The following is a 26,888-nucleotide window of genomic DNA, read 5'->3' as shown; positions in this document are numbered from 1 at the left end:
CTTTTAACCAAAAACACAAGTCAGATTTAGGTAGAGATTCGTTCCTAACTAATATGGTCACACGCACCCTTTCTTGGCGCCTGACCGGGATTGCTCAGAAATTGGACCATGGCTCTGTATCTTTCTGCCTTCCCCACTTAGCCCAAAAATCTTGCAACCCATAGTAAGAACAAAAGCTGACATCAAAATCAGGAGAACTCACAGGATGTATGCATGCAAAAAGATCCTTAGCTTTATAATCAAAACTATCCAAAAAGGCAGGTCTAGTAGGTGTCTCACCACTCACACATTTCAATTGAACAACATTCCTCCTCTTAGGGGGCTGCCCTCTGATACACATTTGAGGGACAGTAGGTGCTGCAACACCAGGCACCACTCCCAATACTGCCTTAGCATAGGAAATGGGACCAGGTACCCCAACTGGTGCAGGAACGGAAGCTTCACACATAGGATTAGGGTTTACTACTGCAGAGGGCACATCAGTAATCACCAAACAGGGAGCTGTTACAACAGCAGATTTAACCCCCCGCAAACTCCCACTACTATTTACACCAGAAACTGCTTTTTTACCCTAATATCCTGTGGCAGCATATTTGGCATGTATTTTGCAGCTGACTCAATCACATCAAGGCTGCCTTTGCTCTAGGAGGCACACATAATAGACCATAAACAGTATCTACCACATAACCCTGCACATTATTCATATCACATCTATTCAGACATTGCTGGACTATACCTGTATTCACTGGCACGGAAGTAGCAAACACTGGCAGATTTCTCCCGATCACCAGCACCACAGCTCCGCCCCCTCTACTTGCAGAGTTAACCTCCACTGCTGGCAAGGATAAGATGGCTTCATTCCTATTGGCACAGACAGGCAATGGGGGATCCGACACAGCTGCACTCACCGATGCCTTGCACGCGCTCCTGTCAGACACTGAAATAGGCTTCAATACAACACGAGAGCCAGCAGCATCGCTGCGGCTTGAATGGACCACACACACAGGGTGAGGCCGATACATCACAGCTGCAGCTGCATCAGTAATAACAGGCACGGAGCCTGCACTCACAGGAATCGGGCTACAGACAGGGGATCCTGAGCCAACCACAGCAACTGCAGCAGGCACCATCTCCCTATCTATAATGGCCGCGGCTTCTTGCAGCTCCGTCACTGGCAAGTCAACCTCCATTACTCTTATATTATTATATAAAATGGTCTCCATTGGACCTTGAACATCACAAACAACAGGAGCATTAATAGGCAAGGGTTCAGATGTCAAGCACTCCTCTTTCTCAGACAATGATTCTTCTGATGGTGAGTGTAACTTTTCAATTAACCCTTGCAGTACTTGTTCTTTGTTAAGAAGGATTTCTTCCAATTCTTTAATTTCTGCTGTGAAGGTTACCCTGTCAGTGCTATAAGCATTGTTCTGTTTCCTTTTTTTTTGCAACAATTTGTTTTTTAACCCTTGCAATCCCAGATTCTAGGTCTAGTATTTGCTCCCTAACCGCAGACTCATCTTTCTCACTGGGAGCTGATTCAGAGAGGCACATATTCACAATATTCACACACCCCTTCTGTGCCGTATCAGTGTTGCCAGCAGGCACTGTCTCCATAGCCACTTCACATAATACAGGTTCAACATTAGCTTGCACATCCATACTACCAGTTATATTTACAGTCACTGAACTTACTTCCATATTTCCAGAGGCAGGCTTGCTTGGCACAGAGCCTGCATTAGGAACTTGTGCCTTTTTACTGCAGTAGTATTTTTAGATGCAGGGTCTGTGTTAGATTCCTGAGTCTTCACCACCTTAGTGATAGCTGGATTCACCACCAAGTTGTTAGTAGCAACAGGCTTACTTGGTACAGAGCCTGATATAGGCCCCTGGGCCTTTGCAGTAGAAACAGCTGAATCCACAGTCTGGATACTCTTCTGGGTGTATGCTCTCAACACAGTGCCATGACTGGGCCTCTGCAGCTGGGCCTCGTTTCCATCCTGAGGTATAATCAAGGTTTTCCCTGGAGCTTGCACATTCAAAGTAGGGCCTGTGTTAGGCCCAAAAGCCTGGGAACTCGCCTTGTCTTTTTCAGCTTGATTATGCTCCTTAGGAGCATGGCCTAAGCTAGGCCCGAAAGCCTGGGGACTTTCCTGCACTTCTCCCCCAGGATCCTCCATCCTCTCTGGGCTTGCTCCCAGTGTCCACACTGGTTCTCAGACAGCAAAGACACAGCTGTGGAATCCAGAATGAGGCTGGATCAACCCTAGCTCTAGCATTTCCTGTACCTTCTTGTATATACTTTCTTTGGCCTCTGGTGAGACCCGATAAGCGGGTTGCTTAACTGGCCTATACTCATCAGTGTCCACATGGTGCATCACCAAGGAAGTCCGACAGGGCTTTCAACTGTACTGAGTTGCAAAGGGTCAAAGCACTGCCTCAAGCTGCTCCCTCTTGCGGTTAATCAACTGCTCATCCCAGCCCACTTCCTCTATATCACCTTCAATTCTGGCATCCGCAAGGAGGTCAGGAAGTAGGTCACTTCCTGGTTCCTCAGTCAGTATGCAGCAAACCACTGCTACTGACTTCACACACTCATGGTATGCCTTCAACATATTTAAGTGGTAGGTCCGCTGTCACCTACTGTAGTTATCAAATGACACCATGTAAGTGATGTCACACCGGCATTTTGAGACTGTATACAGTCCAGCCCAGGCAGCCTTGGGCTAGTTCTGGAGCATGGGTATCAGAACAAGGACCTTCTACTCTACCTCAAATAGTCTGGCACGCGCACCCAAGTATGGTATGCGCCGCATACCAAGTTTTTGTTTTGCCTGCGCTTCGGCTAGCTTAGCCTACACGAGCCCCATGAGATTCTCTAACCGATCTCTGAACTTTAACACATACTATACCGCAGAGACATCCTGGGTGGGTAGCTCCCCTTCCAAAGACTCCCGGAACAGGTCAAGAGGTCCACGGACTCTGCGCCCATATAGTAGTTAAAAGGGGGAGAAACTGGTAGACTCCTGCGGCACCTCGTAAAGTCCAAACCTACGTGTTTCGCCTGTAGATAGTAAAGGCTTCGTCAGGGATCCTGACGAAGCCTTTACTATCTACAGCCGAAAAGCATAGGTATGGACTTTACTTGTTTTGATTGATCAGAACCCTTTTTAATATACACCTTTTCCATGTACTGAAAGTAGCGGAATCAGCTATACGGGATCACATGACTGATGAAAGCCGGATGCAAAGTTTCATTACAGGCGCAGATGTGACAGTTGGAACTGTTTCTCTGGTAATTTATGCATTCCTTTCACTTGTATCCTGAGAGGTTCCGTGAGTGGACTTTTTCTTACCTTCCTTGACTATTTTTCACGAGGGGTTGAGGACTTCCATCGGATGGTATATTTACCGCTATACGACCACAGAGTGAGTGTTTTAATTTTTATCCCCCTTTTTTTTGTTTTTTTCTGTTGGAAGGCTTCGGTAGTGGACTCTCTCCCCGCTTTCTCCCCACTTTGTATTAAGACTAGCGAGGAGATTGAGGACTCCTGCTGGATGGTTTTATTTGCAAAATTATTTGCCTAGCCTATTTTTTGACTTATATCGCTGCTATTCATGCCATTGATTTTTATTTTTTGTTATTGATCTGATTTTGTTTTTGTTTTTAGCTATCTGGCCAGAAGCTTTTGGTATATATATGTATTTATCTGTGTTTTTATTATATTTTAAATAACATCATGTTGTCTATGTTTGATTTTTATTTCATGTTGTCTAAGCGCCTGGAGCTTCTCTATTTTTAAATGTTAACTTACAACATCGGAGTAAACCCATGCAAACATTTAAGAGAACATACAAAATTGAACTCATGACCTAATTGCTGTAAGGCAGAAGTGCAAGCAACTAAAACCACGATCCTGCTTGACTGTGGTCAGCTTTCTTTTTGGGTAAAGCTGAGTACGTAACATAATATATAAGCCGTAATGCCGGAAAAAACACGGTTTCCAAACAATGTGGCATTTAACTCCAAGGAGCCTGTCCCCTCCAAATCAACACACCGTTCCTAGTAATAAATGTCAGCGTGCACATAATAACGTGCATGTCACCTGTGGGCCATCATACTTTTGGAAAGTTAAAACATTAACATTGTCAGCAAGAAAACAAAACAACTTGCCCTAAGAAAGTTGCATTTGAGTGGGAGATACATGTAAAATATGAGGGCAGATTTGTCATTGTGGTTGAGCGTGTAGTAGATCACTTTGAACGACGTAAAAAAACAAGCTGGTTTTGTCCAAAGCTCCTCTGGTGTTTCTTTCATTAAATGATGCTACAGCCATGCTTGGTATTCAAACTCATGACGCCACTTTTGTGAGACCAAAGTGCTAACCACTAAGGTACCTGTGAGGTTCATAATTGGCATATATTTTTGGATAATAATTAAGAGTACTATTAGCTAGCACTTTAATCTGTAGCACGCATGCTGTATTGTTGAGCTTCTCACTCTTTTTTCAAAAAGAACGTTGCCTTAGTGGTTAGCTAATTAACCTTCCAAAAATGGAGTCATGAGTTCTAATCCTGATGCACACCCTTTCTCCGTGTGGAGGTTGCATGTACTGTACTATGTATGTATCGATTATGGAAAAGTACGCTATGCATTTTTTACGTTCGGGACAAGATTTTAGAGCAACATAAATTTTAAAGATTATTTATGCATATTTATTTATGCTAGCGTCAACATGCGCTCAGTTCAACTCAAACTCAAACAAACCCATCATATGATCTTTCTTTCATGTAGCAGAGCAAGAAGGTGTGTGGATTAAGGTAATTAAAAACATTCCAAAGTCATTGGTTCAAGGTTTACAAAACAGGTAAATGTGAAAAGGAATAATGAGGTTACAGCTGCATTGCAATACACTGGATTGTGTTTTAACATTTGTAAACAAACTCGTCGGACCTCCCACATTTGGCATGACGTATTTCTTAGCTTAACGTAGCGGATGTAAACATAGCAGAACTTGTTAAGTGAGTTACTTGCTTAGGATCCATTGCATCTTCTATTCCGTTGCGTAAAGGACTGAAGGTGGGTGTGTTTTTCGACTTTACGTTCCTTATTGAATTGCGACTCTCTTATCTGACCCCGTTTCTAAGTAAAGTACTCAGCGAAACTTTCATCAAGGAACGGATCTTATCTTTCCTCATTGTATCAGGCCCCTTGTCACAGGTTCAGTACTAGTTAGAATTGGATCAAGGGCTGATTATGATATGAAGATCAGGGGGACCAAACTGTGTAGAAAGACATGGAGGAGCCAATCAGGATGCTTGTGATATTTTCCATTTGGTAGGTGTGCTAGACCCGACCGCAGACCATTTGAAGCGTTGGGGGATTCTTCCAAGAAGAAGCTATTTGGCAAGTTGCTGCACTAACTATATGTCTAAAACATTTATGGGCGTGAGAGGAGAGGTATGGAATAGGTAGGGGCTGAAGCACATGTTTTGGAGTCAAAGGGATACCAAGGATTGATGAAGCTAAAGAAAGGACAGTGTTCCAGTACGGACGTAGTTTGGGACAGTCCCACCATATATATATATTAGGGATGTGCACCGGCGACTTTTGAGGTCTCGTGTTTTGGATCCGGATTTTCGTTATTTTTGGGGTTCGGATTTGTCTCGCAAAACACTTGACGAAAGGTCTCGGTTCGGATTTAAAATTTTGGATTCGGATTTTTTTTGAAAAAAACATAAAAAGTTTAAAAATCAAGTTTTTGGGCTTATTTTCACTCCTAGGCTATTATTAACCTCAATAACATTCAATAACAAGCATTTCCACTAATTTACAGTGTATTCTGAACACCTCACAATATAGTTATTAGTCCAAAACGTTGCAACAAGGTATCTTTCTGGACTGCGTAGAGGAGTGGGTCACCACAATATATATTAAAAACCCTGAACTTTTATGATTCGCACCAATAAATGTACCTGGACTGCGTAGAGGAGTGGGTCACCACAATATATATTAAAAACCCTGAACTTTTATGATTCGCACCAATAAATGTACCTGGACTGCGTAGAGGAGTGGGTCACCACAATATATATTAAAAACCCTGAACTTTTATGATTCGCACCAATAAATGTACCTGGACTGCGTAGAGGAGTGGGTCACCACAATATATATTAAAAACCCTGAACTTTTATGATTCGCACCAATAAATGTACCTGGACTGCGTAGAGGAGTGGGTCACCACAATATATATTAAAAACCCTGAACTTTTATGATTCGCACCAATAAATGTACCTGGACTGCGTAGAGGAGTGGGTCACCACAATATATATTAAAAACCCTGAACTTTTATGATTCGCACCAATAAATGTACCTGGACTGCGTAGAGGAGTGGGTCACCACAATATATTAAAAACCCTGAACTTTTATGAATCGCACCAATAAATGTACCTGGACTGCGTAGAGGAGTGGGTCACCACAATATATATAATAAGAAAACCATCAACTTGTTTGATTCGCACCAATAAATGTACCTGGACTGCGTAGAGGAGTGGGTCACCACAATATATTAAAAACCCTGAACTTTTATGAATCGCACCAATAAATTTACCTGGACTGCGTAGAGGAGTGGGTCACCACAATATATATAATAAGAAAACCATCAACTTGTTTGATTCGCACCAATAAATGTACCTGGACTGCATAGAGGAGTGGGTCACCACAATATATATAATAAGAAAACCATCAACTTGTTTGATTCGCACCAATAAATGTACCTGGACTGCGTAGAGGAGTGGGTCACCACAATATATTAAAAACCCTGAACTTTTATGAATCGCACCAATAAATGTACCTGGACTGCCTAGAGGAGTGGGCACTGGGCACCACAATAAAATATATAAAAAACCTTCAACAGGTCTGCATTACACTACACATACGGCTGCTCCTCCATCCTCTCCATCATATACATGTTGGAGTTTTAGCGTGTGACAACCTCTTGTTTTTGATAATGTCAGTGCATTTTGAATATTTTTCAATTTGCCCCACACCACTGAATGTACTTTATCTATGATACGCATCTATCTATCTTGACTGCGTAGTGTGGTGGCCCCGGTACACAATTTGGTACCGAGGCCACAATATAATTAAAAAACCCTCCACGTGTCAGAATTCCACCAAACAAGTATCTGGACTGCGTAGTGGGGTGGCCCCGGTACCCAATTTGATACCGGGGCCACAATAAAATAAATACACCCTCCACATGTCAGAATTCCACCAAACAAGTATCTGGACTGCGTAGTGGGGTGGCCCCGGTACCCAATTTGATACCGGGGCCACAATAAAATAAATACACCCTCCACGTGTCAGAATTCCACCAAACAAGTATCTGGACTGCGTAGTGGGGTGGCCCCGGTACCCAATTTGATACCGGGGCCACAATACCTCCTCCAAACATGGTACAGACAATTCGTCATTGAGATCCCATCAAGTATGTTAAAGACAGACAGGGTCCAAGTGTTATTGGTTGACTTTGTAAACCAAAAAACTGTCCCTGTTGCACATAGTCGTGCAATGAAGACTGACTTTTTCATTTAAAGGCACCATCTTTCAAGTGTAGTGTTTGTAAGTCTAAGTCATATTATACTTTTGGTAAAATTGGTTTATTTTCTTCCTCTTTATGGTAACTACTAATAGAATTAAAGTATTAAATAGAAGCGGCAGTTCCTCTTTATGGTAATTAGTAATAGAATTAAAGTATTAAATAGAATTAAAGTATTAAATAGAATTAAAGTATGAAATAGAATTAAAGTATTAAATAGAATTAAAATATTAAATAGAGTGGTATAGAGTTGTAGTGTGGTATAGATAGAGTGGTCCCCACAATATAATAATAAAACCCTCAACGTGTCAGAATTCCACCAAACAAGTATCTGGACTGCGTAGTGTGGTGGCCCCGGTACACAATTTGGTACCGAGGCCACAATATAATTAAAAAATTGGGCATCAACTGTCACCGTTGTTTAATATCTGATACACCTAAATATGGACTGCACAGTGGAGTGGCCCCGGTAGTAAATTTGGTGCCGGGGCCACAATACCTCCTCCAACTTCCAAGTGTAGTGTTTATAAAGACAGACAGCGTCGAAGTGTTATTAGTTGACTTTCTTAACCCTAAAATTGTCCCTGTTGCAAATATTCGTGCAATGGACAGTTACTTTTTTATTGAAAGACTCAAGCTTTCAAGTGTAGTGTTTATAAAATATAAACAACAATACAGTAGTTTTAGAGCACGTCAATACCTCTTGTTTTAAATTATGACACGGCATTTTACTTTTGGTTTAATTTCTTGAATTTTTTTAAATTTGGTTTTACTTTTTGAACATGGCAAACGACTGTTGATTGGTCATATAATGCAAAAAAAAAAGTTCCAAGATGGAATTGTCCTTGGGCCCTCACACCCACCCTTATGTTGTTGAAATAGGACATGCACACTTTAACAAACCAATCATTTCAGCGACAGGGCCTACCAAACAACTTTGGCTGAAATGATTGGTTTGTTTGGGCCCCCACACCAAAAAAGCTATTCATCTCTCCCTGTACAGACTAAACAGGCTCTACTGAGGCAAGATGTCATCCTCATCCTCAACCTCTGATTCCTCTCCCCCTACAGTGTGTACTTCCTCCTCATCACACATTATCAATTCGTCCCCGCTGGACTCCACAACCACAGGTCCCTCTGTAGTATCTGGAGGGCAGTGCTGTACTTCATTGAGGAATTGATTATTCATTTTTATAAACATCATTTTTTCAACGTTGTGAGGAAGCAACCTCCTTCGCCGCTCACTGACTAGGTTCCCCGCTGCACTAAAAACTCTTTCCGAGTACACACTGGAGGGGGGACAACTCAGGTAAAATAGAGCCAGTTTGTAGAGGGGCTTCCAAACTGCCTTTTTTTCCTGCCAGTAACAATATGGACTGTCTGACATGTCTACTTGGATGGTGTCAGCAAAGTAATCATCCACAATTTTTTCTATTGTGACAGCATCCAATGCAGCGAGAGTAGACATGTCTGCAATGGTTGGCAGGTCCTTCAGTCCGGACCAGATGTTATCAGCATCCCCGCCAGTGCCTCTTTTGGGAAAACTGAGCTTTTTCCTCGCAGCCATAGATGTGGAAGAAAATGAGGGTGGAGCTGTTGGCATGTCACGGTCCTCTTCAGAGGACAATCTCCTGACCAGCAGGTCTTTGCACCGCTGTAGACTTGTGTCCGCCGGAAACAGAGACACAACATACGCTTTAAACCGAGGATCGAGCACGGTGGCCAGAATGTATTCCTCTGACTTTAAAAGAGTGACCACCCTCGGATCCTGGCAAAGCGTACGAAGGGCTACATCCACAAGAGCTACATGCTTGGTGTAATCGCAATGGCTTAACAGCTCCTCCCTCACTTTCTCCAGCTGCTTCTGCAACAGCCTGATCAGGGGAATGACCTGACTCAAGCTGGCAGTGTTGGAACTGACTTCTCGTGTGGCAAGTTCAAATGGCTGCAGAACCTTGCACAACACGGAAATCAGTCTCCACTGCGCTTGACTGAGGCGCATCCCCACTCCTTTGCCTATGTCGTAGGTGGCTGTGTAGGCCTGAATGGCCTTTTGCTGCTCCTCCATCCTCTGCAGCATATAGAGGGTGGAGTTCCAGCGCATCACAACCTCTTGTTTGAGGTGATGGCAGGGCAGGTTCATGCTTTTTTGATGTGCCTCTAGTCTGCGGTAGGCACTGGCTGAATGCCGAAAGTGTCCAGCAATTTTGCGCGCCACCGCAAGCATCTCCTGCACACCCCTGTCACTCTTGAGGTAATGCTGCACCACCAAATTAATGGTGTGGGCAAAACATGGGACGTGCTGGAAATTGCCCATATTTAATGCCCGCACAATGTTACTGGCATTGTCTGACACCACAAATCCCCATGAGAGTCTAAGTGGGGTAAGCCACTGGGAGATAATTTCCCTCATTTTCTCTAATATGTTGTCAGCATTGTGCCTCTTATTAAAGCCTGTAATACACAATGTTGCCTGCCTTTGCATGAGCAGCCATTTTGTAGATGCTGCTACTGATGCAGCTGTTGCTGTTGCTGCGGAAGGGGATGCATCTACCCAGTGGGCTGTCACAGTCATATAGTCCTTCGTTTGCCCAGAACCACTTGTCCACATGTCCGTGGTTAAGTGGACAGTGGGTACAACCGCATTTTTAAGAGCACTGAGGACACTTGATCGTACTTCTCTGTACATTTTTGGTATCGCCTGCCTAGTGAAGTGGAATCTCGAGGGGATTTGGTACCGGGGACACAATACCTCCATCAACCCTCTAAATCCCACTCCACTGATGGCGGACACCGGGCGCACGTCTAACACCAACATTGCAGTTACAGCCGCAGTTATACGCTTTGCAATAGGGTGACTACTATCGTATTTTGTGGTCATGGCAAACGACTGTTGGACGGTCAATTGTTTTGTGAAAGACTTAGCGGTCTTACGACTTCCCCTCTGGGAAGATGACCGACTAACAGCAGCAACAGCAGCAGTGGCAGTAGTAGGCGTACCGCTGCAGGATTCCTCGGATGAATCCCGTATTGAGGAGGACTCAGTCTGGCTGCTGACTTGGGCTGCAGGACTGAATCTGATGGAGATTGTGGAGGAAGTTGACGAGGACGGTGTTGCTGGTGTGTATCCAACTGGACCACGGGATTTAGGTGTCCCTGTACCGATGAGGGTCCTAGCCCCAGTTCCTGAACTAACCACTGAACTATGAAGGTTATTCAGGTGACGTATAAGGGAGGATGTTCCTAGGTGGGCAAGATCCTTACCCCTGCTTATTTGAGCTTTACATAAGCTACATATGGCCATACATTGGTTGTCTGTATTTGGATAAAAATAACTCCAGACCGAAGAGGTGCATTTTTTGGTCTTCTGACCAGGCATGACGATGGGCTTTTTCATCCCATGGACATCAGCTGTTTCCCCCCCTGGTGCCTCATTTACAATAACCACATCACCATCCTCATCATCAAGTTCCTCCACAGCGCCAGCTACATCATCAATAGCCTCCTCCCGAGCCACCTCTTCCCGTACAGTGATGGGAAGGTCAGGCTTGACAACCACCAACATCCTTGGACTCGCCTTGTGGATTTGTGATAATTTCTCTTTAGAAGGCAGAGTTGTTTGCTGTTTTGTTGCTGACAGCATAACTCTCTTCAATTTTTTGTAGGGGGGGGAGGAGGAGGAGGGCTAAGATCCGTGGGTGAAGCTGAACCACTAGTCATGAACACGGGCCAGGGCCTAAGCCGTTCCTTGCCACTCCGTGTCGTAAATGGCATATTGGCAACTTTACGTTTCTCCTCAGATGATTTTAAGTTTCTCTTTTTGCTACTTTTTCTTAACTTGGGCTTTTTGGATTTTACATGCCCGGTACTACGAGATTGGGCATCGGGCTTGGAAGACGACGTTGATGGCATTTCATTGTCTATGTCATGACTAGTGGCAGCAGCTTCAGCATTAGGAGGAAGTGGGTCTTGATCTTTCCCTACTTTATCCTCCAAATTTTTGGTCTCCATTATATGTAGCACAAGATACTGCAGAATGTGTGAACTTGGTAATATTGCAGTACCAATGGACTTATAGTGCTGGATTGGTTTTGCAAATTTGGTTATAATTATTATATATTTTTTTTTTTTTTACATTTTTTATTTTTTTTTACTTTTTTTTATTTTTAAAAAACTTGGGAATAGTGGGGAAATAACTATGCCCTTAGAAGCACAGAGCACAGGACACAGCACCACTGGACTGAACAGGACACGGCACAGGACCCAGCAGCACTACGGAACTCAGCAGGACAGAGCACAGGACACAGCACCACTGGACTGATACTGCAGAATGTGTGAACTTTGTAATATTGCAGTACCAATGGACTTATACTGCTGGATTGGTTTTGCAAATTTGGTTATAATTATTATATATTTTCTTTTTTTTTTAAATTTTTTATTTTTTTTTACTTTTTTTTATTTTTTAAAAACTTGGGAATAATGGGGAAATAACTATGCCCTTAGAAGCACAGAGCACAGGACACAGCACCACTGGACTGAACAGGACACGGCACAGGACCCAGCAGCACTACGGACCTCAGCAGGACAGAGCACAGGACACAGCACCACTGGACTGATACTGCAGAATGTGTGAACTTTGTAATATTGCAGTACCAATGGACTTATACTGCTGGATTGGTTTTGCAAATTTGGTTATAATTATTATATATTTTTTTTTTTTTTTAATTTTTTTTTTTTTTTTACTTTTTTTTTATTTTTTAAAAACTTGGGAATAATGGGGAAATAACTATGCCCTTAGAAGCACAGAGCACAGGACACAGCACCACTGGACTGAACAGGACACGGCACAGGACCCAGCAGCACTACGGAACTCAGCAGGACAGAGCACAGGACACAGCACCACTGGACTGATACTGCAGAATGTGTAAACTTTGTAATATTGCAGTACCACTGGACTTTTACTGCTGAATGTGTGAACTTGGTAATATTGCAGTACCAATGGGCTTATACTGCAGGATTGGTTGTGCAAATTTTGTGGTAATTAAAAAAAATTAAAGTAGTTTTTGGTATTTTTTTAAAAAACTTTTTTTTATTTTTTTAAACACAGGGGAATATTGGGGAAATAACTATGCCCTTAGAAGCACAGAGCACAGGACACAGCACCACTGGACTGAACAGGACACAGCACAGGACCCAGCAGCACCACTGACCTCAGAAGGACAGAGCACAGCACACAGCACCACTGGACTGATACTGCAGAACACAGCACAGCACAGAACTAAACAGCACAGCACAGAACTAAACAGCACAGCACGAGATCTACCAGGACAGAGGACCACCTAACACACCCTCCCTCTACCCTTATCAATGCCCGAGTGAAGTTGGCGGCGACTAGCGGGGAATTTATAGGATCCGAGTATCGCGAGATCCGACAACGGGATTATGAGTCAGAGCCTCAGTTTCACATTTGAATTTGGCGCCAATACCCGGATCTGTCTCGGATCCGACTCGGATCCGCAACGTTCGGGTGGGCTCGGATTTCATAAATCCGAGTGCGCTCATCCCTAATATATATATATATAAAGCATACCGATGTTGACTACACCGACAACACTTACCCTGACATCTTCAGTCCGGACAGCTGCTTCCCGATGAGGATCCATGACGACTGTTCTGTGAACCAACTTCAACCAATCCCAATGAGGGAAGACGCCGGCGCAACTTTATGACGTCAGTGACCTAGGCGACGCTGTTAACACTGCTTTTAAGTTGGTAATGAAGTATGCGGGTATGTACAATTTAGTGCCATTTTGCTTTTAAAGCGGCAATGGCCAGACCCAATGCCTGTATAATGTAATCCAGGCGCTGGGTCCGGCCATTGCCGATTTAAAAGCGGCCTTTTCAGCCATTACAAGTGACATAATTTCTTAGTGTAGCTGTTTATAAAAGTCGCATTTTTGCTGTGGAGAGATATAAAGCTGCCAGAAACAGTGGCTTTCAGTAATATGGTAAGTCCATATTTTCAGCTCTTCGCTTTCACACTCATCACTATTTTTTTGTCGTTGAAAACTTTGTCTACATAGTCAGTGGGAATAAATCCTACCACACCCGTGCTCTCCATTTATAAATATATGACCAAACTTCATGTTCTAGTGACTGTTTCCTACTGCATCTGAAACCGGCCCTTTACATCCGAAGTGAGAGGGAGCAATGTATTATACAGTACTGAGATAAGACCTTTTGAAGAAGATCTAGAAAGACACAGGTTCTCGAACACAGTGGGAGTCCTAGCTAGCTAATAGTTGGGTTTTGACCGATTGATGGAAATGTCTGATCTGTAAATATTGTTGGCAGAATTAACTAGGCGCTCATTGTCTATATGTGCCTCACTGATATAGAACCAGTTAATCAATAATAAATAATGATTTGTTGGTAATACAGTTTTAGTAAAAAACCTGAGTGCAAAAAATGGCAAATAGATACAATTTAATACATACCAATTATTACAAATTAGGTTAAAAATCGCCTGTATAACACTATATACAATCAATAAAAAATACAATGGTAAATCAACATGTTTAAATACCAATCATTAATAGCCATATACGTGGTGAACAGTCAAACCATAAGGATGGTACATTTAGAATTGATGGCCTCCAGCCAATTGTACATGTAGTGGATTAGTATTTGATCCGAATAAAATAGCAGATATAGGAGACTGGTGTAGAGTTATAGCCGTCCTAATTATGGTGCAGATGTATATGGTGTTGCCATGACACCAACTGATAGGAGGTACAATTATTCTCCCATTGAAAAAATAAAAATTAAAAAGTATATGCATAAAAATAAAAATAAAAATAAAAATAGTGATGCTCGAGTTTAAGTACTTGCTGTTATGATTCCTCACAGCGGCCGCGCGGCAAGGTGGTATGATCGCTCTTAGTTCCTGCGAGTTAGAGCTGTGCAGGGCATAGTTCTGTAGGGAATCCCTCGTGGTGCCTGTCAGATTGACGTTACGTGAAGTGGGCGTGTCCCAACGCGTTTCGTCCTAGCTGGACTTTTTCAAGGGTTTATTTTGTGTTCATAATGGGATGTTTAAATAAAGCATAGAAAGAGGTGATTGGTTATCCAAAAAATTGGTTATCCGTGTATAGATGTTGGCTGGAGGTTCATGTCATAAAGTCCAATATACATTAAAACAATAATAGTCCTGATGCAACTCGCATATTAACATTGGGTGATTAAAAGTTACATTACATCTCAGCGTGGTGACCTAAAACTGATATAAATGGATATTAAATGAAACTTCCCATAATGTATTGTTATTTGTTCCATAGAATGTTAAATGGATATAATTGATTAAGCATACAATGTGGGTAGCTGGTATAATAAATATAGGTTAATTGTAAGGAGAATGACTGTAAATATAAGGTCCATCACTAGAATACAATTGGGGATGGTATGTATAGGGTAACCAGCGCGGGTGTACCAATATGCGCAAGTATGAAGCTGAAAACAAAAATTCCAATTGTGTAGTGTTACTGCTGACATATAACACAAAAGTGGGTGAAAAAAATCATCTTAAATGAGATTTATGATCTGGAGAATTTTAACCTGAAGTTAATATGTATTGTCCTACTAAACAACTGATAAGCAGAAAAGATGGCATTATATGTTAATACATTAAATAAATATATATATGTGTATATATACATATATATACACACAAGATTTATATATCGGAATAAAAAACATAAATAAAAATAAAAATAATATATAAATATAAAAATAAATATAAAAATAAAAATAAAAATATAAATAAATATAAAAATAAATATAAAAATAAAAAATAAAAAAGGGGATTAGTATGTCTATATTGTATGTCCACTATGTGGATAATGGAGCCAACAGTGCTGGTTGGGCCGATACAGCCCATGCATGGTGTAATAGTATTCCTGTATTGGACGCACAGGGATCATGATTCCCGGGGGAAGACATAGGACCTATAGTACCAGGTATTCGCAGGTAGTCTCCTATCCTGCTACTTACCTGGCCCTCTCTGCTTCGCTTCCAAGATCAACCGAGATTGGGCATAACCAGAGAGGTATGACCTTAGGTTCACTATACTCACCTCCTAGAGTAGTCTGTCCGAGGCGCCAATACCTGTAATGGAATATATTTGTGCTTTCATCATATGAACATGCTAGATATTAAATGGATAAATCAAATTCTATATTAAGACCTAATGGGGCTAGTGTCTTAAGATGGTATATAGCCCTTGTTTCTTCTTTGTTCAGTGATTTTAAAAGATTGCCCCCTCTCCAGTTCTTATTAATTTTCTTGATCCCTATAAACTCTACACCATCATAATCGCACTGATGCATGTCTTTAAAATGTTTAGAGACATGGTGGTTTTCATATCCAATGTTGATGTTTCTCAGATGCTCCCTTATGCGAACCTTCAATTGTCTAATGGTTCTACCCACATATTGTTTGCCACACTTGCATTGTAATAAGTATACAACATTGCTGCTCGTGCACGTAATAAATTCATGAATCTTGAATGTTTGCCCAGTATTCATCGACCGATATTCAGTAATTGGTCTGGTGCTTCTACATTTCAGTTTGGTACAATTTGAACATTGTCCACAATAATAGAATCCCTTTTTGCTGTTTTGTAGCCAGTTCTTACTGCTCGTGGAATTTGTAGTGGGAATATAGCTGGACGTGAGTGTTCGTTTAAAATCAGGGGCTTTTCTAAACACAATCTGTGGTTTGTCCATAAGTATGGATCCGAGTACATCATCCTGCATTAGGATCTGCCAATGTTTTTTAATAATACGTGTTAGTCTGTCTGAGTCTTGTGAATAGTTGGATACAAAAAATACCTTATCTGTATTGGTGGGTTCTACTTTCTTTGGATCTATAGTGTTCTTTTTGTATTTGAGCAATTGATCTCTGTCAGCGTTCTTCAATTGACTGAAGGCCTGGCTGACTAGATCAGGATCGTATTTTTTCTCGAGAAATTGCTCCTGCATCTCCTGTCCTTGAACAATGTAATCTTCCACCTCTGTACAGTTACGTCTAACTCGAGTAAATTGGCTAATTGGAATACTACGCAGCCAGTTAGGGTGGTGGTTGCTGTTAGATAAAATGAAACTGTTGACATCAACCAGCTTGTGATATGTTTTTGTCATGACCTTGTTATCTTTGATAAAGATCTCCAAGTCTAGGAATTGTATAGATAATTGGCTGTACTGAGCTGTAAATGTTATGCCATACTCATTGTTGTTAATATATGTGAGAAATAGGAGTAGGGTGGATTCGGATCCCTCCCAAATGATTAGAACATCGTCAATGTAGCGTCTCCATAGTATCAGGTTCGCACTCCAGTCATGTTGAGACCAAATGAATCTTTCTTCCCAATAACTCATATACAGATTCGCATAGCTGGGTGCGAACCTGGTACCCATGGCTGTGCCTTGTTGTTGTAGGTAGAATCCGCCTTCATACCAAAAGTAGTTGTGAGTTAAGATGAACTCAATGATTGATACAATGAAATCGACCTGTTGTGGCATAATGCCAGTATCTGATTCTAAAAAGGACCTAACGCTTTCTAGTCCTATTGAATGTTTGATGATAGTGTACAAGGAAGACACATCACATGTAACTAACCAATAGTTGGGTTTCCATTTTATGTCCTCTAGGAGTTGTAGAACATGAGTAGTATCTTGCAGATAGGCTGCTTGTGTCTTCACGTACGGTTGCAAGTACATGTCTATGTAATGGGATAGGTTTGATGTAATAGAGCCGATCCCTGATATAATGGGCCGTCCAGGGGGGTTGGTCAGGTGTTTATGGATTTTTGGCAAATAATAGATTACAGGGATGGTGGGGTTTTTATTGTAGATGTAGTTGTATTCATTGAGGTTAATTATGCCTCTATCGAGGCCTTCATGTAAAATATCTTTAAGAGTACTAGAGAATTCTAAGGTGGGGTCAGTTTTTAAATGTTGATAGGTGTCTGTGTCAGACAGTAGACGGTCCAACTCAGCTAGGTAATCTGATCGATTGAGTAATACAATTCCTCCCCCTTTGTCTGCTGGTTTTATTACTATCTCATCTAATTTTTGTAGATCTCTCAAAGCTTTATATTCCTCATTGGTGAGGTTCATTTGTGAATAAGGATTCTTTGTGGTTTTTAGTTTATCCAGATCTGATAGTACTAAGGTTTCAAATGTAGTTATTTCTTTACTCTTGAATTGTTTGGGATAAAAGTGAGAGGGGGGTTTGAGGTTAGTGTGTTTGTATAAGTCCGGACTCTGTCTAACTGTTGCTTCCACAGGAGTCTTAGAAAAATATCTTTTTAGGGTTAATTTCCTTACGTATTTGTGGATATCTAAAAATGTTTCAAATTTATTCATTTTATTAGTAGGGGCGAATTTCAATCCTTTGTTAAGTACACTAATTTCATGTGGTGTGAGAATATGCTCACTCAAATTAAAAATACCTATGGGGGCGATGTTCTCTTTGATTTTGGCGTTCCTTCCATGGCCTCCCCTTCCGCCCCGTCTAGTTGCCCTAACTTTCTTTTTGTTGTTGGTGATTTTATGTTTAGTTGGCTTAGTCCCAAAAACCTCGGGCCTAGACCTAAAAAATGACTGACCTGGTTGATGGGATTGGAGAGGTCGATGCTGATGTCTTCTGTGTTAATGTTGCTCACGTTACCATTGAGTTTGGATTGTGGGGTGGAGTATAGTGTCCTATTAGTGTCCTTGGTTGATGGTGATGTAATGGGTTTTGGGATTACAGGAGTCTGTGTTTGATGATCTATTTCAATAATAGATTCAGAATGTGTTGTTAATTCTTGCAACCATCCACTTTCAAATGATTGGATGGCTAATTGGCAATAATCAGATTCCAATTTTTTGTTTATTGAGGGAGGGATACCCTCAACTGGAGCAGCTCTTGCAGTACATTTCTAGAGAGCGCGATCCTTCCAAACTAGTAAATATTGTTGGAACTGTCCCATTGTAAACCCACAGAGCCTTACCAAGTCAGAGAACTGTGATAATGTGACTTAGGAGTAGTAATTTGCATCCTCCTGCCCACTTGTTATACATAGAATGGGAAAAGCCTGGTGTAAAGGCGCGGGTTAGACCAGAGAGGTATCAATATCGAGGGGGCGGGAGAGAGAGAGGCCATCCTATTACATCAAGACTAGATTGTGAGGGAAAGGGTCACTACTGGATGAGAGCAAATTGGGGATGGGCGTTGTGCAGTAGGGAGCCAGAGTTAAGCAAATCGGCGATGCCTCCAATAGATCTGATTCTATATCAACCCAGACCCTGGCTCCAGGGGGGGAAAACCATTGCACACATTGAGCAAATCGGGCCGCATAGTAATAGTTGCGCAGATTGAGAATACCAAGGCCACCTGCCATGGGAGCGCGCTGGAGGTTACGAGCAGAGATCTTAGTTCTCTTATTCGACCAGACAAAATGCATTAAAGAGGTCTGCAGCATTTTGAGGATTGAGGGGGGAACACTAATGGGGAGAGTGTGGAAGAGATAGAGCAGTCTAGGGAGTAAGTTCATTTTCACTGATGTGATCCGTCCCACCCAAGATATCATGAGGACATCAATTCTTTTTAAATACATTTTATCATGCGGGGATAGTTAGCCTGACAGAGGTGTTTTAATTTTGTGGTTGGAGTTCCAGTGAAAAGGAAAATTCAGTTCCAAGACTTGTTTCAATTTGGGAGGGATGTAAAAATCTAGGCTGTCTGTTTTAGCTGTGTTGATTTTAAAAAAAAGTATGGAAAAGGTGTTGAGTTCCTGAAATAGGTTAGAGAGTGAGTTTAAGGGGCTGGTAATGGTGAGTAGGATATCATCCAAATAGAGTGATGTCTTGTGTGAACTGTATACCGGTGATATAAGGATTTAGCTGAACCCAAGGAGAAGAGTCAGTGGGTAAGTCTCTCAGGTCCCGTTTCGGATAAGAAAGGAGGGCCAGATGCAACCTTTCACCTGGACTGAAGCAGGGGGTTATAATACAGGGCAGAGATTCCAGTGAGGAAACATTTCTGGAAGCCATAGACAGAGAGGGTCTTTATCATGAAGGGCCAACCAACGCGGTTGAACGCCTTCTCTGCATCCAGGGACAGAAGGAGGGAGGGTTGTTCATGTTCATATATGTGGTGGATAAGGTCTATGGTTCGTTTAGTAGTGTCCACAGCCTGACGCCCTGGAACAAATCTGACCTGATCGGGATGTACCAAATTGGGGAGTAAAGAGTTTACTCTGTATGCGAGCATTTTAGCGTATATATTCAGATCTATGTTTAGTAGTAAAATGGGGTGATAGCTACTACAAGGGGAAGGGGCTTTGCCTTCTTTCGGTATAACCGTGATCCTGGCTCGAGTCGTAGCTAGGTCAAAGGTAGTCCCTTCAAGATTTACATTAAACCAATGGGTAAGCTTAGGGATAAGGACACATGTAAATGCTTTGTAATATTTCGCTGGGCCCGAAGCAGAGGCAACCTTCATGCTGCGAAGGGCTGAAGTGGTGTCCTCTTCTGTTATATCAGAGTTGAGTAACTCAATAGCCGAGTCAGAGAGTTGTGGGAGGTAGCAGAAACGCAAGTAAGTGTCTATCCTCTTGTACAGGTTGGGAGGCGGCGGGTTTGAGGCATTCAAGTTCTAAAGTGAGGAGTAATGAGTTTGGAATTCTTTAAGTATCAAGTTTGGTTTGTATTGTTAGTTGTCCCTGAGAATTTTTAATATAGGAAATCGCATTACGTTTGCATCTATGCCGCAGTCTCTGGGCCAGTCTCTGTGAGTACCTCTGTCAATTCTAGGCATGTCGCAGGACTGAGTAGAAAAGTGTGATCTAGTCTCCATGTCGGGCCTTGCTTGGGGAGATTCACTATATCTAGTTGGAGGGATACTCCCATGTGATCTGTCCAGGTAAACAGGTGGGCCTCGGATGGGATCTATAATCATATTAAAATTGCCTCCCATGAGCAAATGGCCTTTGGCATGTTTGTTAACAATGCTGATTAGTTTGTGGAAAAAAGGAATCTGACCAGTGTTGGGAGCATAGCAACAAATTAGTGTAATAGGAAGTTGCCTAGAGTGCCCACTAGGATGAAGAAACGGTCATCTGGGTCTGCGGTTGTGTGGAACACCACCAGTGGTATTGATGGGCGGACAAGGATGGCCACTCCCCAATGTTTAGAAGTGTCTGAGCCAAAAAACGTTTCAGAAAAAAGCTTGCCCTGGAATGTCGCATGTAGTGGAGGACTATGTCTGCGTGTTTCTTCTTTAAGGCTGCCAAAAGTGTGGAGCGCTTCTTGGGCATATTCAGCCCTTTAACATTGACAGTAAGTAATTGGAGAGACATTGTGTGGAGGAAAAATTTGTTTGTGCTACTGAAGGACTCCTTCAGATCTGTAGCTTACAAAGGTCGCTAGAAGTCCTGAAGATTTTGCAATGTTCAGGGGTTGCATGATGGTGGTCAGGCATGTCCTTTTTAACCTATCGGTGGGCCCAGAATCAATTACATCTTGCACTATTTTACATTATGGCCTTTGCCAAGCTTGGTCTATCGTCTTCTATAAAAAGTATATTGATGAAACTGAGACAATGGCAGTCTTTAGTACTTCATAATAGTAGTTCTGATAGCAGACAGTAGTACTCGTAGATGCAATCTCGGTAATGGAGAATAGCCAATATTCCTGATCACCTGAAGGCAACAAAAGTCCAAAAGCAACTGAGATGAGTCCAGAACCCCTTATTGCGTTATCAGCAGGCAGAGTGGTGTAGAAAGATTTCTTTCCTATCCAGCAGACAATTATTTCATATAAGCAGTTCTATGTGTAATGGCTCCCATTGATAGCAGATATATTCTTAGAAGCAGACCAAAAGAGGTCTTCACCTTTAGTAAGCTGTCTTTCCTGTAGAGAGCAATATTCTCATTGGTACTTGGATGCTCAAAGTAGTAAGAAATTATCACAGGTGTATGGAGACTCATGGAACAGGCGGACTGAGAAGATATGCCAGATGGAAGACAAGAGATAACAAGATGGACAGCAAATGGTCAAGGTAGGCAACATACTTGGATAAACAGAGGCCAGCTGAAGTCAGGAATGTTAGCGAGCAAAAGAGGTCCAGTAAACAAAGCAAAAGGGTCTCGACAGGCAGAAAACAGTGAATATTCAGGAACAGACAGCAGGTTAGACAAGAGGCAATCAATCATCATCATCATTATTTATTTATATAGCACCAGTAGATTCCGTTGCGCTTTACAATAGGGAACAAACAGTAATAAAACAATACTGGGTAATACATAGAGAGGTAAGAGGACCCTGCTCGCAAGCAGTCATACAATCAATAAGCAAGGTAGTCAGCAAAACATCAGGTAAATGAGGTGCAGGCACAATGCTCAAAGCGGTCTCTGCTATTTAAATTGTATTGAAAGTCTATTAGAATGGTCATTAGGCATGAGTTCCCCAGCAAACTAATACGGTGATTGCAATCACGATTGCCTAATTCATTAACAGCATTCTAGCTGCCTAGCAAGCAGACAGGATGGATGGGGCAGAGTGAGCTTCGCAAACAGCTGGGACAGAACTACAGAGAATAACACTATGTTTAGGCCGCAGTACTCCCAGAAAAATTCAAAGTAAGCTGGCTGCCAAAAAGCTGAGTTGGAGTAGTAATGCTGTTTGTCAAAGTATAAACCAGTATCATCATCATCATTTATTTATATAGCGCTAGTTTGTTCTCAAGAAAAAACTCGTAAAGAACCATTTCATCCCCAAAACCATTGTACAGACCACTCTGACTCCATATCAACACCAAGTAGGATTCTATAGTTGTGGTAAATGTCTACCATGCAGAACATGTGGCATCAGAAACACAAAGCCAATCCAATCTTTTCAATCTTCCACTACTCAACGAACATACAATATTAAAGATCTGATCACATGCGATACTTGTTACGAGCCGCGGCAGTACTCACAGCCGCTGCAGCTCACTTCTGGTGCCCTCATTTCCGGAGCCATACCCGGCCGTTGCCAAGGCCAGTTGTAGTAGCACCGGCACCCGGCTGTCCTCGGCGGCTGGGGACAGCCGGGCGCGTGCGCAGAAAATATACATAGCCTGTGGGCTAATTACGTTTAATATATTTATCAAGCAGGGGCTGTGGGTGATTTCAGAGCTAGGCTCTGATTGGCTGACTCTGGTATTTATGGCAGTGAGGTCTGAAGCCTCACTGTCGGTTATAGCTTTTCTGTCTCAGTCCTGCTGACCTGTTTGCTCCTAGTTCCTGTCCTGTGGATACTCTGTTGGATTTTTCAAGTAAGACCCTTTGCTTGGATTTGGACCCTGCCTGTTTTGCTTGTGACCCCGACCTTTCTTGTCTGTATCTTGGACCTTGCTACCGTGCCTGTGACCTCTGACCTCGGCTTGTTTATTGGATTCGCTGTCTGCAGCCGGCCCACGACCCTTGCCTGGACTTCACTCTGCTTTCCTGGGTTCTCCCCAGCCGGTACACATTTCACGACCCTCTGTTAGTCTGCAGCCAAGTCTGTCCCCACCACTAGGGGCTCCAGTGAACACCAGACTTACAGAGCAGACACCGGGTTTTGCTGTACCGGCTAGAGGGGTTCTTAACAATACCAAAGAAGTCATTTATCTTCTACAATGCCCATGTTCACTTCAATACGTAGGATGTACCATCAGGCCACTGAAAATTAGGTTAGCCGAACACATACGAAATATCAAAAAAAGTTTACTCACTCAAAGCGTATCAAACCATTGCCATCTCAAGCACAATAGTGACCCGTCACTACTCAAATTTACAGCTATCTCAAAGGTCAAGAAGAACTGGCAAGGTGGCAACTACATTAAGAATATTTACAAAGAGGAACACAAGTGGATTTAAGAACTAGGGACACAGTCCCCTGATGGTCTCAACATAGACTTTGACGTATGCAGCTGTCTATAAGCTATCACCCGCATAAGGCAAGGTTGGATCCGCACCATGCTGGCATACCACCTAGTCCTTGCACGATCCCATCCCGAACTCGGAAGCGATACTGGGTGAGCCTGATCAGTACCCAGTGTGTTAACACTGGGGAATATCAGGTCCTGCATGGTGCGTGATCCTGAGAGTCAACCTCCGTACCTAGCGAGACAGTACTCACACTGTTTCCACTGTGATTACCTCTTTCCTCTTGCATGTTGACACCACTCTCTAGTAAGACACATATAACCTGCATGCATCCCTATGAGTTAGCTACTTGACAATTCCATCCCGTGCCATTATTGGCAAACATCATGTAACTTAGTGAGTACTTCCGAATCCCTTACCACACACCGTGAATACCAGCTTCTTTCATCTGTCTGTACGGCAGTCCTCACCATCACTCTTCCCCAGGATCAGTACAGGTTTCCGGAAATTGACTTTTACTTATCAGATTTCCGTGGATTTACACATCCCCTGGACTCATCCAAGCGCAAGTATAGACTCTGACCCACATGGTTTGAACTGCTTAACCGAGGTGCCGCTGGATGCGACCTAACTTATGAACATTTGCATTCAATTCCTTGCCTCAGTACCGATATTGGGCAAATTTCACTCCAGCCCATTATTGACTTTTTTGCTGTACCACGTGTTTTTATTTCATTTTTATTTCATGTTTATCGTTGTCATATTTATGATTGTACCATATAATTGTAGCACATGCCCTTGTGTTTCTAACTCCCATTGTCCTATAGATTGTAAGCTTTCGAGCAGGGTTCTCTTACCTCTCTGTCTGTATATATTACCCAGTATTGTCTTATTAATGTTCGTTCCCAATTGTAAAGCGCTACGGAATTTGCTGGCGCTATATAAATGATGATGATGATGATGATGATAATTGATATAAAGTTTGCAACCCTTCCCCACTCACTAATTATTTCATACATATAGGTCTAAGCACAGAATTTTATGTATTATATGTACAGTAATAAACAATACTGGGTAATACAGACAAAGAGGGGAGGAGGCCCTGCTCACAAGCTTACAATTTATGGGACAGTGAGAGTTGAATACATGAGGTTAAGTCTACGTAATGCATATCGGTCCAGCCAGAGTGCAAAGGTAAAAAGTGATTTGTATGCTATATATCCAGTCACACAGTACTGTTGGTCAGAGAGTTAGTCTTGTGTGAATTTTGTAAACTAGGGTAAACTAGTAACGTTAAGAGGTGGTTGAGGCATATTATAAGCTTGGCTGAAGAGGCACGTTTTCAGAGAACCCTTGAAAACTTGTAAACCAGAGGAAAGTCTTATTGTGCAAGGGAGGGAATTCCATAGAGTAGGTGAAGCTTGAAAAAAGTCCTGTAAACGGAAATGGAAGCATGTAATGAGAGTGGATGAGAGACGAAGATCTTGTGCAGAATGGAGTTGTCGAGTTAGGAGATATAGAAGTGAGGATATGTATGTTGGTGCAGTTTTGATGGCCTATTTGTTACAATAATAAAGATACTAAAAAGTCAGCGCCAATCACAACCAATGAATCAAATTAGTAAAATAATAATAGGAAACAAGAAAAATCCAAACATAGAGCAACCTATATATGAAAATTAATTTAGGATAGTAGAAGTAAAAAAACAGTAAACCAATGTAGAGGCTGACTGAGCGGCTCTGCAGAGGAAGAACGATTTGCAAGGAAAATCAATCTAACCACTGCATGCAAAATACTGTAGATTGTAGGGGTGAGAGTGTGTTTCGGGGAAGACCAGTAAAGATGGAATTAAAATAGTCAATGCGGGATATGATGAGTGCATGAATTAGAATTTTTGCAGTATCTTGTGAAAGATATGTGCATATTCTGCAAAGGTTTTTTAAATGTATGTAACATGATATAAATATAGAGATGATGTGAGGACCAAAGGATAGTTCTGAGTCAAGGATGACACCTGGGCAGCTAGCTAGCTAGCTAGCGTGGTGGCATTTATGGTCATGTTGTTAACAGAAATAGAAATGTCAGGTAAACTCTGTTGGTGAACGGGAATATTAACTTTTGAAAAATTGAGTTTCAGTGGGCGAGAGGACATCCAAGATGAAGTGGCAGAAAGACAGTCAGTAACATAGGACAACACAGATGGCGAGAGATCAGGAGAGGACAAATTTGTGTATCATCTGCATAGAGATGATACTGAAATTCAAAGGTGCTTATTAGTTTTCCTAGAAAAGTGATATAGATAGAGAACAGCAGAGGACCTAGTACTGAGCTTTGTGGTACTCCAATGGATAAAGTGAGTGGAGCAGAGGTGGATCCAGAGAAATTAACACTGAACTAGCGATTAGAAAGGTAGAATGAGAACCAGGGGCCCGATTCATCAAGGTACGGATCTGCCTTCTTATGCAGATAATCCGATAATCGTCTCTGCGCATGCGCGTAAAACAGGGAGTTAAGGTGCGTAAAACACCATAATACGCTGCTCAAACTGACTATATCCGGCGCAGAAAGGAATATGTGTCTCAAACTCCATCGCAAATACATTTGCGATGTTGGCTGACCACTTGAGAAGAAAGGGGTGGGAATGGGAGGAGAGTGGGCATGGAGTGGGCAGAGATAAGATATCACTTGAGAAGATTAGGCATTATGGATTTTAACTTAAGAGGAGTAGGCGTTCCCTCTGTCTGCTTACGGGAAACTGACGTCAATCAGGTCTCAAATCCTTGCTAAAAATTATGGAAGCTCAGGGTCATGTTTAAGTCCAAAACAGTTAGCTAAAACAACTATTAAACTGCTCTAAATGCATTGTGCGCATTTAAAATGCACAACTAAATATGCACAACATACATAAATATGAATACACAAATTTTTAGATTTTTTTTTTTTTTTTTAAATGTAACATTTACTTAGGGATATATATATATATATATATATATATATATATATATATTAAACATTTTCCATTAGTACGTTTGTGTAAAATAAGCCTCTTTTCCTTACAGACACCTTTGTAATAAATGCCACTGTAAAGTGTATGTTTGCTGATATTTTGTGCCTTTGGGTTAAATCCAAAACTCCCGGAATGCCAGTACGCCGGAATTAGTCAGCTTAATATAGCACCCTCTGCTGCTTGCTGGGTCTTGAGTAAAGATGCCTGTCTTTTATAGGCCTGTATACTGCATTTTGGTATGTTACACAGATATTTTTCTCTGGATTATGGGGATCAACTTTGCTACATACTTCCATTGATATATATATTGGAGATTACTCCTATAGAT

General features: G+C 42.0%; 1 protein-coding gene and 1 pseudogene across 1 annotated transcript in view; one reads left to right on the top strand and one right to left on the bottom strand.

Annotated features, from left to right (window-relative positions):
- The first annotated feature begins 774 nt into the window (after positions 1-774).
- Positions 775-26,888, top strand: part of LOC142140326 (uncharacterized) — a 36,938-nt gene continuing 10,824 nt past the window's right edge. The window contains exon 1 of the mRNA XM_075198119.1: positions 775-1,315. Within this exon, the coding sequence (XP_075054220.1) occupies positions 1,274-1,315 (42 nt within the window). The 5' untranslated portion in view covers positions 775-1,273. The remainder of the gene's footprint in view (positions 1,316-26,888) is intronic.
- On the bottom strand, positions 15,599-15,716 carry LOC142141927 (5S ribosomal RNA; annotated as a pseudogene).

Source organism: Mixophyes fleayi, chromosome 2, assembly GCF_038048845.1.
Source record: "Mixophyes fleayi isolate aMixFle1 chromosome 2, aMixFle1.hap1, whole genome shotgun sequence".
NCBI classification, from domain to species: Eukaryota; Metazoa; Chordata; class Amphibia; order Anura; family Limnodynastidae; genus Mixophyes; species Mixophyes fleayi.
The sequence above is the reverse complement of the archived record's forward strand: the minus strand, read 5'-3'. Positions and strand labels throughout refer to the sequence as shown.